Source organism: Mesoplodon mirus, assembly GCF_964341445.2.
Source record: "Mesoplodon mirus genome assembly, chromosome: X".
Classification (NCBI taxonomy): Eukaryota; Metazoa; Chordata; class Mammalia; order Artiodactyla; family Ziphiidae; genus Mesoplodon; species Mesoplodon mirus.
In genome coordinates, this window is record NC_138981.1 from 8,511,200 (window position 1) to 8,523,999 (window position 12,800).

Here is a 12,800-nt window from a genome sequence, read left to right on the forward strand (position 1 = left end):
TGCAAACTATTATATAGCGAATGGATAAACAACAAAGTCCTACTGTAGAGCACAGGGAACAATATTCAATATCCTAGGATAAACCATCATGGAAAAGAATATGAAAAAGAATATATACATATATATACACATATATAACTGGATCACTTTGCTGTACAGCAGAAATTAACACAACATTGTAAGTGAGCTATACTTCAATAAAATAAATTTTTTTTAAGTTTAGCGTGTAGACTCACTGGGCTAGAGGCTTCCCACAGGCTGTCTCGATTCCCTCTCACTATACGCTTCAGGAGCCGCTGCTGCTGTCATCCTCATATTACAGACGAGGGAAGTGGTGCCCAGAGCCGGGCTCCAGGCAGCCCCCCGCCGCGCACTCTTGCTGGCAGAGCTGGCATAGCGGGGATGTGGGAACACTGGCTCCAAAGCCGGGCCGGGACCAGGGTGAGGGGAGCGAGGCACGGGTCCTGCTACAGTTCCAAAGCCAAACTCGCACTTGCTAGAGGCACGCACCTCATCAAAGGTCAGTAATCCCGGCCTTGTGTCGGTGGTTCATAACTTCTTTTTGCCTCACAGACTCTTTGAAGAACTGGAGGCCAGCTATGGACTCTCTCTCCCAAAAAAGTGTACATTCACACCACATATTCCATGCCATGCTGGGGGGTTCTTAGACAACCTGAAAAACCACTGCTCAAGAGGTTTCAATGATGTCCCTGCAATAGTCTTTCTAGAGGAAATGAAATCTTTCTTACATTTGGGAATTTCTCTTTTCCCCTAAGGAGCAAAGCAAATAGCAAACTGAAAAAAAAAAAAAAGGAATAAAACAAACCAAACACAAGATAGCAAAAATATTCAATAAAATACCACTATTTTCCCCTCCAAAGACATTCACCGACTAGTCAATTTTTCTCAATGTCTTTCTTTTAGACATCTTTAAGATCCCATTAGTTAGTGATGCATTGAAGTTTAAGCACTTATTAGAAAAGAAATATTACATTCATTTTATAGAGGAGGAAGCTCAGACCTTCCCCTACCCCAACTCTGTTTTCCGTCCTCTTCCTCTATTTTACAAAAACAAGGTCACATAGCAAGGTGCTGGCAGAGCCTGGGTGAGCCTCCAAGCTCCTTAACACTCTGATTCAGTTTTCTTCCTGTTGCAGCCCATAATAACTACCCAACAGATACGTAACACATCTAGCACAAACTAACAAATAGGTAAGAGAGAAACTTGAAAAATTCTTTGTTTCTTGATTATATTTGACAATTGAATTTTTGTCTCACTCCAATCTGCCCACTCTGAATTCTTCACCTGCTCATGCCAAACCAACTTAAAAAATTGTGAGCAAAAAACCTCTCTCTCGTTCCTCTCCCTCCCCTTTTCACTTCTACCAGAAGTGGTTTTCAGCTAATTCCCATCCCTATGCCATGCTTATGCGGTCCATTTACTCAATCCCGACACACCCTTTGATATGTAGTTTAAGTTCAATCTCCCGCACAAAGCCATTCCTAACTTTTCTGCTCCACGTTCATCACTTTTCTGAAGTTCTGCAGTGACTCTGCGTTGTGTTCTCTAATTCTATATTTGCCTTGTGTTTTTCCCCCCTCCACCTCCTAGATGCCACAGCATCCTGGGAACGGTAATTAGAAAATTCCTGAACAATGCTCACTGGCTTAGAGGAACAGAGAGTAGGCGCTCAGAACATACGTGATTCAAATACCAAGGCCATTCTTACACGGAAACATTTATAATGTGAATTGCTGTTTTCCATATTGCTATTCCTACAAAACCTTTCTAACTCACCCTCCTCCTGTCTCTAACCAATCTAAAACACGGATTATATCACCTTAGTTGAATCCTTCCGAAGATTCATGGCTTAAAAGAATCAGCCACCTTCCCCTGACAAAGGCATTCAGTACTCTGGGAACATAGTCCAATTTCCCCTCTGACCTCATCAGTACTTTCCCACACTGCAGCCTTAACTCTAGTCCAAGATGGCTGTGTGAGTTACTTGTTTTCCTGTAACCTCTAACCATTTCACGGAAGCAGTGCTCTCCTCGTATTTCCCCTGTTGCTTTAATTTTTGGTTACTAGTCCTTCGCTTTGATTCAAGGTTTAGGTCAAGGATGTCTAGAAACCCTTGTCATCTCTTGCTTCCCATACAACTTTGCTGTTACCAGAATATTTTTATATTCCTTGTAATAAACTAGTTTTCTCAATGACTGTGCAGTGCCAGTTGAAGAAATTTTATCTCCAAAGTTCAGATAAGGAAACCCAGGTTTAGGAAGATTAGTAGATTTGTCCAAGAACACATGATCAGTGAGTTGTAAAGCTAACAAGTGTTCTCACCCAGGGGTGACTTTGAGCTTCCCCTCCTTCCCGGGGAAACCTGGCCATGTTTAGAGACACTTTCAGCTGTCACAACTGGGGCAGCATTATGGGCCGGGGGGAGCTGCTACTGGCATCAAGTGAGTAGAGGCCAGGCATGCTGCTAAGCATCCCACAATGCACAGGGCACCCACACAACACAGAATTACCTGGTCCCAAGGGTCAATCGTATGGAGGCCGGGAAACTGTGAGCTAGACCCCCAGCAGAGTTGTTTCTTCCTACTTGCTATTCTATATTTCTGTTCTCCATAAGTCAGACTGGTTTGGGTTTGAGGCACAGCTGGGACTTTGCTAGTCAAGGGACCGAACCTTCCTCAAGATATTTTACTGCCATCTGCTGGGATATTGTCCTAATATCTCTGCAAATCTGCACTGACTATGGGGGACATGGCACCTCGCCCAGAGTCATGAATGCACAAATGCACAACTTGCACAAGCGTTAAGTGGAGGCTCCCTGGGGAACACTGGGTAAGTTACGTAACCCCTCCAGCCCTCAGTTTCCACCTCGGAAACACAGGGACGACAATCTCTCTCTTGCTCAATGGAGGATTAGCTGTAATATATGTATAAAGGCCCAAGCACACGGCCGGCACATGGTAGGAGAGACATAAATGGCAGCTAGTGTTCCGGCATGCTAAGTTCCATTGGTACCTATCCAAGAATGTTTTCTCCTCTTTGCCATAGGCAATGCAGTCTTGTTCAGCATTTGGACCAAAAGAATGTCTGCAAATGATTTTTAAAAGGCACGAGTGAGTTCAACTGGACATTTTGCTTTCCTCAATGCCTTCTTAATCACCTAAGACCTGACTTTCTTCTCACATAGTACTTAAGAAACGTCAGAGAGGCAACTGACATACCTAGGAACCCAGACAGGGCTCTGTCTTGACCCAATGATTAGGCAGATGATTCTACAGCTTCTCTTATATCTATAGTGAATAAAGGCTGACACCCAGACGGGTAATATAACTACTTAACAATTATGAGAATTACAGTATATCCTTTGAAGAGCTGTGTCTGCTGAAAGAAGGTGGCAGTGCCATATTGTGAAACCTGAAGCCAGCAGAGGTTTCACTAATAACTGCTATAGAGATAAATGGATAACTCAGGAAAGTTCCATTCTCACATTGGTAGGGAGGATGAGGATAAGAAAGGGAGAACTGCCTTTCTGGAAAAAAATACATATGACCATGGCCTTTGGGAAAGAAATCTGACAAACGCAGAAATGAATCCACAACACAGCTGTGCTCTGCTTAACAGGATTTAAAATAAAAGCTTCTGGGATAAGTAAGCTTGGAATGCCTTTGACTCCTTCTTGTTGATTTACAAGGCATGTTAACATATTAAAGGGTCTGAGATCTCCTGGGGAATCCAAGGTCAGGGAGAAGTAGGACTGCATGGTTTCAAGAAAGGAAACAGATCTCTTGTTAAGGTAAAGATTAAATAGGTTGCTTGCCAATAGGTCACTTAAAATTGTCCAAGGGAGAAACTGGAAAACACCTTGAAGCACAGGAGTATGACCAAAGAGAACCAGAGCCCAGGACCTCAGATGGGGGGCCGGGTCCAACAAGAACATCCCCAAAGGGTCCAGAGGACTGTGCAGAACCTGTCTTTAGCAGTTGGTACCATGTGGCATTGAGATACATGGCAACAGTCAAGAGATCTGACTTTTCAGTTCTTTCTCCACCTGGTTTTGAAGCAGGATCCACCCTCCATTGCACTGAGCCAGTCCCTATTTTGGGGGGGAGGGTTGAAGGAGAGAAAGGACCTCTAAAAAGGAAGATCCTAGACTTCTAGCCATAGGGCACATGGGTGCTCCAGAATAAAATGGAAGAATGAAGAGGTGACATCATATCTGGGCTTCAAGTTAAAGAAGCAGATCAAATGAGTTACAAGGACAGCCATCTCCCCCCACCTGCATTACTCCATTTTTCTCATGCTCGTAAGCACCTCTGTAGCTCATGTTCGTCTCCTTTACACAAATGGAAATTCAGGGTCTTGAGTAAAGCATCATCATGGAAAATGACAGCCTCATTTGGAAGCGTCCTTGAAACATACAAGGAAGTTAATGGCCAATGCGCTCTTAGGAATGGTCCCTCCAGAGGGGGGAACAAAAAGCCTGCATTAGTTCTCTTCCTACATAGACACATAGGCCAGGAAAGGGAAGCTTCATTTTCTCCAGGTGAGACATCTGACCAAATTGGTAGCTCTCTCTTTTTTAAAAAAAAAAAAAAAGTTGAAGTATAGTTGATTTACAATACTGCGTTAGTTTCAGGTGTATAGCATAGTGATTCAGTATTTTTACAGATTATATCCCATTATAGGTTATTACAAGACATTACAAGACAGTGGGCATAATTGCCTGTGCTACACGCTATATCCTTGTTGCGTATCTACTTTATGTACAGTCGTTTGTATCTGTTAATCCCACTACCCTAATTCATCCCTCCCCCCATCCGTCTCCCGTTCAGTAACCGCACGTTTGTTTTCTATGTCTGTGAGCCTGTTTCTGTTTTGCACAGACACGCATTTGTATTATTTTTGAGCTCTCCCTTCTAAAACGGGAAAAAGGAAGAATGAGAGCATCTGTCGCGGTGGCGGTGGGGGGCGCACCTCTTGCCCGTCTTTGCTGACGTTGTCCTCAGCATGCCTGGCCACGATGGAGAGAAACTGCAGCAGCCGGTGAAGCGTGTCGCAATTGCAGGGAGGTAGAAGGTAGATGAGGAGCTGCAAGGTGCCCAGCTGTTCCTCAGGCTCCAACACTAAGCAAGGCAAAGAGAGGCGCTCCAAGTGAGTCAAAGGGGGAAGTCATGCCCTTCAGGCTCAACGGCCTTCAGAAAGGGACTAGCAAGGCAAGTCCCATTTCATTCCTTCACCCACTCTCCCATTGCTTTAGCAATTTAACAGTAAGGTTCTATGACGGATAGAAAGATAAATTCGACCTGGGAAAATGTAACATCCAGAGAAATCATTATAATCCAGGTTAGAAAGGTAACTTCATGTCCCTTACTTTCTTCTCCCTCCTTCCCCTGGTATAAATCATCACATACTTTATGGATCACAGTCTTTCATGGTTGTTAACTATTTGCTAACAATGACTGAGAATCTGTGAATGTTCTTAAATTTGAGTTTAGAACACATTTGAGGCCCTTGTCTGTTGAGCAATGTATAAGAGGTAGACTTTTTGTTGGCAATAACCAAGACACGGCCCAATGTCAGTGTCTTCTCTCTCTTTTGTGATCCTATCTTAACTGCAGCATGGATGAAAAATTTCATGGAGGCTGAAACACTTCTGGTTGTTCCTCTTCCCTCTCCCCGTCCTTTTCTCCACTGTGGGATCTGTGTCTCTAGCCCTGAAGCAGCCACATTGAAAGTACTGACACTGGGCTATGCCATCCTGCTTTCCCTGGAACGTTTCCTGCCCCCGCTTTCTCACTCTAGGTTCCAGAAATGCAAACTCATTTTTAGGCACAGACTCAATGTGAACTCTCTCTGTTCCTCCAAAGCATCAATTTATAGCAATTTCTACTGTCCTAGAGTCCTTTGAAGGCATCCCAAATTTTTCTTGGCTACTTCCATTTGTTTTATTGCAACTTTCTACTTGCTAATTCTCCCCAGGGTAAATCTCAGAAAATTCCCCAAATAGCCCGCTCATTAGAGACTGATAAATAAGGGCAAAAAAAAAAAAGCTATTAGAAAACACATGCATAAGGTTCTGATGAATGAGTGGGACATCCCAGTCACCCAGGAACCCATTCCTGCAAATGACTGGATTACGCACAGAGGGTATTGATGAAAGCTGTGTACAGCTCCCTGGTGAGAAGGGGGTCCGGCATGTCCCTCAGGAACTCCTTCAACAAGGCAGCCACGTCATGAACGCTGTGCTCTTCCTCCAGGGACACGTCAACACCACGGTCAAATTCCTCACGTAACTGCAAAGACAACGGTTCAAGTGGCAGTCTCAGAATACCATACCTCAATGTTCAGCGCCCAGCAAAAGAAGTGCTATGACATGCAGCATCTGGTATTAAGTTTACCAAGACCCCAAGAAGCAGGAGCAAACAACCTGTCGCCTTGATCTACAGAGTCTATGCAAACCCAGCCATGAATATATGTATGTGTGTGTATATATATATATATATATATATATATATATATATATATATTTGAAATGAATTATTAAATAAAAGTATCTGTGGGTTTACTGTTAATGATGCAAGCAGAAGGGCTTGATAATGACATCCAGAAGGTTGGGAGGAAGAGCTAAGGGGTTAGGTCAATTCTAACTGTGGGAGGGAGGAATTAATCTATTATACAGTGGTTTTGCATGTCAGCAAATTTACCATGTTGGAATTTTGACATTTTCCAGAAATACTCGACAAGAAAGCAAAGAGATATTTCTGCAAACAATGAAATTAAAAACCCTGATAGGGGCTTCCCTGGTGGCGCAGTGGTTGAGAGTCCACCTGCCGATGCAGGGGACACGGGTTCGTGCCCCCGTCCGGGAGGATCCCACATGCCGCGGAGCGGCTGGGCCCGTGAGCCATGGCCGCTGAGCCTGCGTGTCCGGAGCCTGTGCTCCGCAACGTGAGAGGCCACAACGGTGAGAGGCCCGCGTACCACACACACACAAAAAAAACCCCTGATAAACCATTTGTGACTAAGCCTTGAAAGATGACAATAACTAAGTAAAATCTGCCTTAGATTTGCCAAAGTAGCCTTATTAACATTTTCCAAGAAGATTTCCTGCTTTCATCATTATACTCAGTCCTTTAGCGTTTATAACAGTAGGAAAACACAATAGCAAGAAGGGAGTCATAACTCTACACCCTATTTTCATCTCCGACAGCTCAACTTCTCTTAGATATTGCTTGTTCTCTGCTGTTAAAATAATTTTGTGAGTTCATGAATGTACTCTAGGCAATAAACTTCTGTAAGTGTTCATTTGCTATGTCATTCATTCATCCATTCATTCAACAAAGATGTACTGCACACTTAAATACCAGGCCTTGTTACAGTTCCTCAAAATACGGTGATGAGTAAAGAGGCAAAGCCCTCCCCCTCCTCCAGCTCTCAGGCTGACAGACAGGTGATAAATTAGTAATCCCACCAATGATTAAGTAGCTCTTTATACTGTGACAATTGTTCTTAAGAAAAAGTGTAGGATGCTAAGAAGTGATATAACAAGATCAAATGGTGAGTTAGGGCCTATTTCACAATTGAAATCTAACCACTAATTCTATACATATTTTTGAGAATCCTTCCGTAAATCTCCATGCAAAGGTTTTCCTTTTAGTGGATCCAGATATAACTGAGGAATAATTTCTGTCACTAGCCACCCCGCCACCTGACAAGAATGCCTGTTACTGTCCCGAATCGCACATCAATTCCAGGCAACTCATCCTTAGCGTGCATCGGGCAGCCAGAATGCAGAAGGCTTCCATCAGCACCAATCCTCATTGTGATCATCTAAAGACACCATGTTTTCCTTCTGAGTGCACATGCACGCGCGCACACACACACATGCAGAAAGAACGGATTGTGGGAAGAGCTTGGTCTAAACTGTGTGATCTTGAATTAAATTTCTTAATCTCTCTAAGCCTCAGAAGAAGTGGGTGAAAGGAGCTTGTCTCCCAGCCGGTGGGCAGATTCAACGCGATAACGTTGATGAAAATATTCTGCAATTCTGCACAGGTGAGAGGCCTAAGAAATGTTATTACTATGCTAACTTTCTTCCTGCTAATCCTATTGTGAAATGTTAAATGTTCAATAGTATCTTATGCGACTATTACAAATAAAACCAACCAACCAACCAAACAGAAAACATACTTCTTCTGAAAACCCCTTTTGTCTTGACAAAAAAAGAAAGACATTATGAGGAGACATTTATTTCAGTTAGTTTCAATAATATGAACAAATATCGTTTCTTCAGCTTCATCCAACTAAAAATTATTTTCATTTGGCTTCATTTTTGAATTGCTGGGTTCCTTACTTCTTTCTGTTGGCACCAACAGAGGGAAAATAACATTTTAATTTTCTTTTAGCCAACAAATGAATTCTTTTCTCAAAGGATGGTTTGCCTTTTATGAAGCCGTCATGAACACAGATACCTGCCTGATCATAGGAGCCTATTCCTGAAGCTCTCATATCAAACTTCGTTTGCAAGAATGCTGCAAAGTGCAGAAGGAAACTGAGGGGTACAGTCCCCACATGGAAAATGAATTGGGGAATCAATGGTACCATGGAAAAGTAATACGAATTATTTATTTTTGAGAAAGTAAAGCTATAAACATAGTATTTTAAAAGAAGAGATATTAATGGCATTACTCATATCGCATTTTAGTAAAAACGGGTGCTGTACAATTGTTTTCTATTTATTATCACTTACTGATCAGGTACTCTCCGAATCTCCTACATTTACAGTGTCAATAAGATGTTTATAAATTAGTTTCATTTGGCTGTACATGCTGTGGGCACGTCCAGATGTTTTGCTTTCAGCTGTATGAACCTAACTCTTTCACAAACTTTCTGAGATTCTGAGTTGTTGCTTTTTACTTCTTGGGGCTCAATTATACTCTAATAGGTGGGAGGGTACATAAAAGATATTCAGAAATGAATTTGCATGAGCTTGAACTTTATACGACGTAATTCAACTAAAAGTCAGGTGAAACGTACAATATAATCTTCACTTTTCACTTACTTGTCTCACTCTCTTTTTTGAGCTTCCAACTCGGAATATCCCCACTGTCTGGAGGCCTGCAAATAAGCAAACAAAATCATCAGTCCTGTTTTGTGGCTTGAAACTGGAGGAAATCAAAATAGATATAAAAGGGAATGCCAGCACCATGCTGCAACATGCAGGGCAATATAGTAACTTGACAGCGTGCACTAATGCTTATTTATCCCACGCTAGATTCACCAGGTACCTAGAGGTTAGCCCCGAAAGTACCAGGATCATTGTACGGTAAATGTTTCTGATGAAAAAATGTTCTTGTGTTATTATGTATTTCCACACTTTCTCCATATGAAAAAAAATGTAACATTTTCTTCATCATTCAGAATAAACGTGAATTGTCTATGAATTTCCAGCCCTTTATCAATTTTAAAATAGATATTTCTTGTTTTACTGATCATAATTAAAACAGGTACTTATTAAAGAAAATCTATAAGGTGCAGAAAAATACAAAAAATAATATACTTTAAAAAATACCTGATGCAGAAGTAATGACTTAATATTTTGGTTTATTTCTATCCAGTCTTCTCCCCATGAAAAAAAATATGGGGGGTAGAATGCTGCTGCTTTTACTCAATATTATGCCACAAGAATTTTTTATGCCAGTAAAAATTCTGCATCAATGTCATTTAAAATGGATGCAAAATACTCTATTGCATGAATGTGCCACAATTCACTTCATATCCTCCTCTGAATGACAATATAGCTCCCCGCAACATATATGCACTTGCTTTGATACCATAACTAGCCCGATTAGGAACAACTTTGTACATAGGTGTCAGTTTACATTTCTGATTCTCTTAAGATCATGTTGTAGAAGTGGGATTATGGGGCCAATGCATGAAAAAGAGTTATCCAGCCCCAAATGTCAGTAGTGCCAAGGTTGAGAAACCTTGCTCTAAAAAATTAGGTCTCTTAAACATAATCGATCACAAATTAGAAATTTCAACAATAGTTCCTTAATATCATTAAATATCCAGTCAACATTCACATAAGGTTCACAAACTGTGATAGGCTGGCGTGCCTTGTAGTCTCTTAATGTGTTTGTTTCCCCCTCTCTGTTTATATGATTTCCTCGTAATTGGTTTGATGAAGAAATAGCATTGATTTCCCACTGGAGATTTTCCCACTGCCTGGATGTAGACACTCTGTGGTGTCATTTATGGGTCCCTTTCTCCCCTTTATTTCCTCTAAAGACATAGTTAGAGCCAGTGTTTTCTCTGATTCAGGTTTGAATTTGGGGGCAAGAAGACTTCACCAGAGGTATTATGCACTTCCTTAAAGTGGCACAGAGTGTCTGAATGACTCTCCTTTCTTATGCAAGCCATTAATCACTGCCATTGATGATCATCGTCTACGTTTAGTGTTTCATTGGTGGCTCATTTTCTCTTCATTTGGGATAATCAGTTACAAGGGTAATGCCAGATTGTAGCTGCTAGTGGTGGCTTGTAGCCACATGAAGAAAGCTGGAGTGGGAGTCAACAGACCATGAAACATAGTCAACACTCCAGCAATCAGACTCATGCTCTCATGGCATCATTTGCATCCTGAATCTACCTGTTCCTGAATCTAGATATAATATTCATACTTCCAGTATGTAAATGGGAATTTGGGGGGCTGCTTTGCTTAATCTGCTTTTATCTGGGTTCTTCTCCCTTGCCACGGAAAGAGTTCTGACTAGTCCAATATTTAATTATATTGGAAAGAACTGAAATCTTTACAACATTATTTCTTTCCATCCAGAAACAAAGTAGATATCTTAATTTATTTCTTAATTTCTTAATATTTCTTGGTAAAGCTTTGCAGTTTTTGTCACAGAAGTTTCTTACTTCTTATTACAGATATTCTAGGTAACTATACGTTTGATATTAATATAAATGAATTATTTTATTGTTATAGTACATAACCTATTATTGCTCTTATATAAGACATGGATATCTTTTTGTATATTTATTTTATGGTCTTGCCACATTGTGTATTGTGTATAAGACTTTTAAAGTTGGTTTTCTAGAATTTTTCAGTTAGAAATGATAATATCCATAAATATCCCATTTATCACTTTTATATCTTATGAGTGTTATCCTGAATTTCCAGAATAACTTGAGAGAATCATGCTGAGAGGCTAGTTATTGCTGACTTGCATAAGTACGTCTTGGTGCTTTGCACTTGGGTGGAATTTTGCTTTGCATCTATTCTCAAAAGACTTGTATGCCTTCCTTGTTGCTGCCATCAATTCATCTGCCTTATAACTGAGTCCAACCCCCAGCCTAATTTATTGCTTCTACCTCTCTGGGAGCTTGAAAACAGGATAATCAAGGTATTAGAATCAAATACAGAATTATATTTCTTCATCTACAAAATGAGCATAATAACTATCCACCTCAAAAGTTGTTCAGTGATTCAATTAATTAATGTATATTAAAATACTTAGAATTGTATCTGGCATCTACTATTATATATAGAGATATAGGTCCTAACTGAACGAAATGAGGCTTTTTGTGCAAAACAGAAAACTGTAATATAATAGTAGGTCTCAGCAATTTTAATTTTGGCTGCATTTATTTTCTTGTTGGTCCGATGGTTTCCAAATGGCTGAAATTTCTACATAAGTGAGATATCACATAAGGGCACTTTCTTCCCAGGTGGGACTATTCCTTTGCCTGAAGTCCTCCATTCTGTTCAGAAATGTCCATTTCTGTGTCATTATTTCCTAAATTATAGTATTTTTCCACTCAGTAAAAGTGACTGTGATTTCAAAAATAACTAGCTAGTGGGGCTTCCCTGGTGGTGCAGTGGTGGGAGTCTGCCTGTCGATGCAGGGGACACGGGTTCATGCCCCGGTCCGGGAAGAGGCCACATGCCGCGGAGCGGCTGGGCCCGTGAGCCATGGCCGCTGGGCCTTCGCGCCTGGAGCCTGTGCTCCGCAGCGGGAGAGGCCACAACAATGAGAGGCCCGCGTACTGCAAAAAAATAAAAATAAAAAAAATAACTAGCTAGTGATTGATTGCTATAATTCCTATGTATCAATGGATTATAACCTGTTTTAAGTTTTTTAAATTAATTAATTAGTTAATTAATTAATGAATTTTAGGTTGAGCCGATGACAGCCTTCAGACAGCCAATGCCATTCTCTGACATAAGGCTTAGAGTCATTTTCCTCAAAGAGAAGATACAATCTAGGCATTCAGCAACCTTGACTTGAGACAGTCACTGATAAAAACAGGTGTCCATCAAAAAAGGCATAGATCTGGCAAAGAAATGTGACTTTGCTGTACCCTGTGCCAGAAATGGATATGATCACCTTTCTCTCCTTTTTGTCAGAAGCTGAAATGGAAACGAGAACCAGGGCACCTGAATCTCAGGCTTAGGGAATTCAAGTAATGAGGGCAGGCATAATAAGCAGAAGGCCCCACCCTAAAATTAGCCTAAATCCTTTAAGCAGAAGAGAGTTTGGCTCTTTGTTATACTGTCTGGGTTTTTTTTTGTTGTTGTTGTTGTTTTTGTTTGAAATGTGTGCTTCGGGGAAATTAAGGATGCTTAAGGAATTTTGGCCTAATAGTGGAGAAAGCATTTGGGTGAAGTAAAAGTGAGGAAGGGTGGGGTACACGAATACATAGATGGAGTCAAGATAACCGTCCAAGACCAATTGTTTTTGTTTGTTTCTCTCTCTCTCTCTGTTTTGTTTTG

The 12,800-nt window shown here is 41.0% G+C and overlaps 1 protein-coding gene across 3 annotated transcripts in view; it reads right to left on the reverse strand.

Annotated features, from left to right (window-relative positions):
• ARHGAP6 (Rho GTPase activating protein 6) overlaps positions 1-12,800 on the reverse strand; it is a 165,048-nt gene that overhangs the window by 33,265 nt on the left and 118,983 nt on the right. For all 3 annotated transcript variants that reach the window (XM_082609416.1, XM_082609415.1, XM_082609414.1), the window contains 3 exons: positions 9,081-9,136; positions 6,162-6,312; positions 4,994-5,142 (listed from right to left, as the gene is read on the reverse strand). In XM_082609416.1, the coding sequence (XP_082465542.1) occupies positions 4,994-5,142; positions 6,162-6,312; positions 9,081-9,136 (356 nt within the window). The remainder of the gene's footprint in view (positions 1-4,993; positions 5,143-6,161; positions 6,313-9,080; positions 9,137-12,800) is intronic.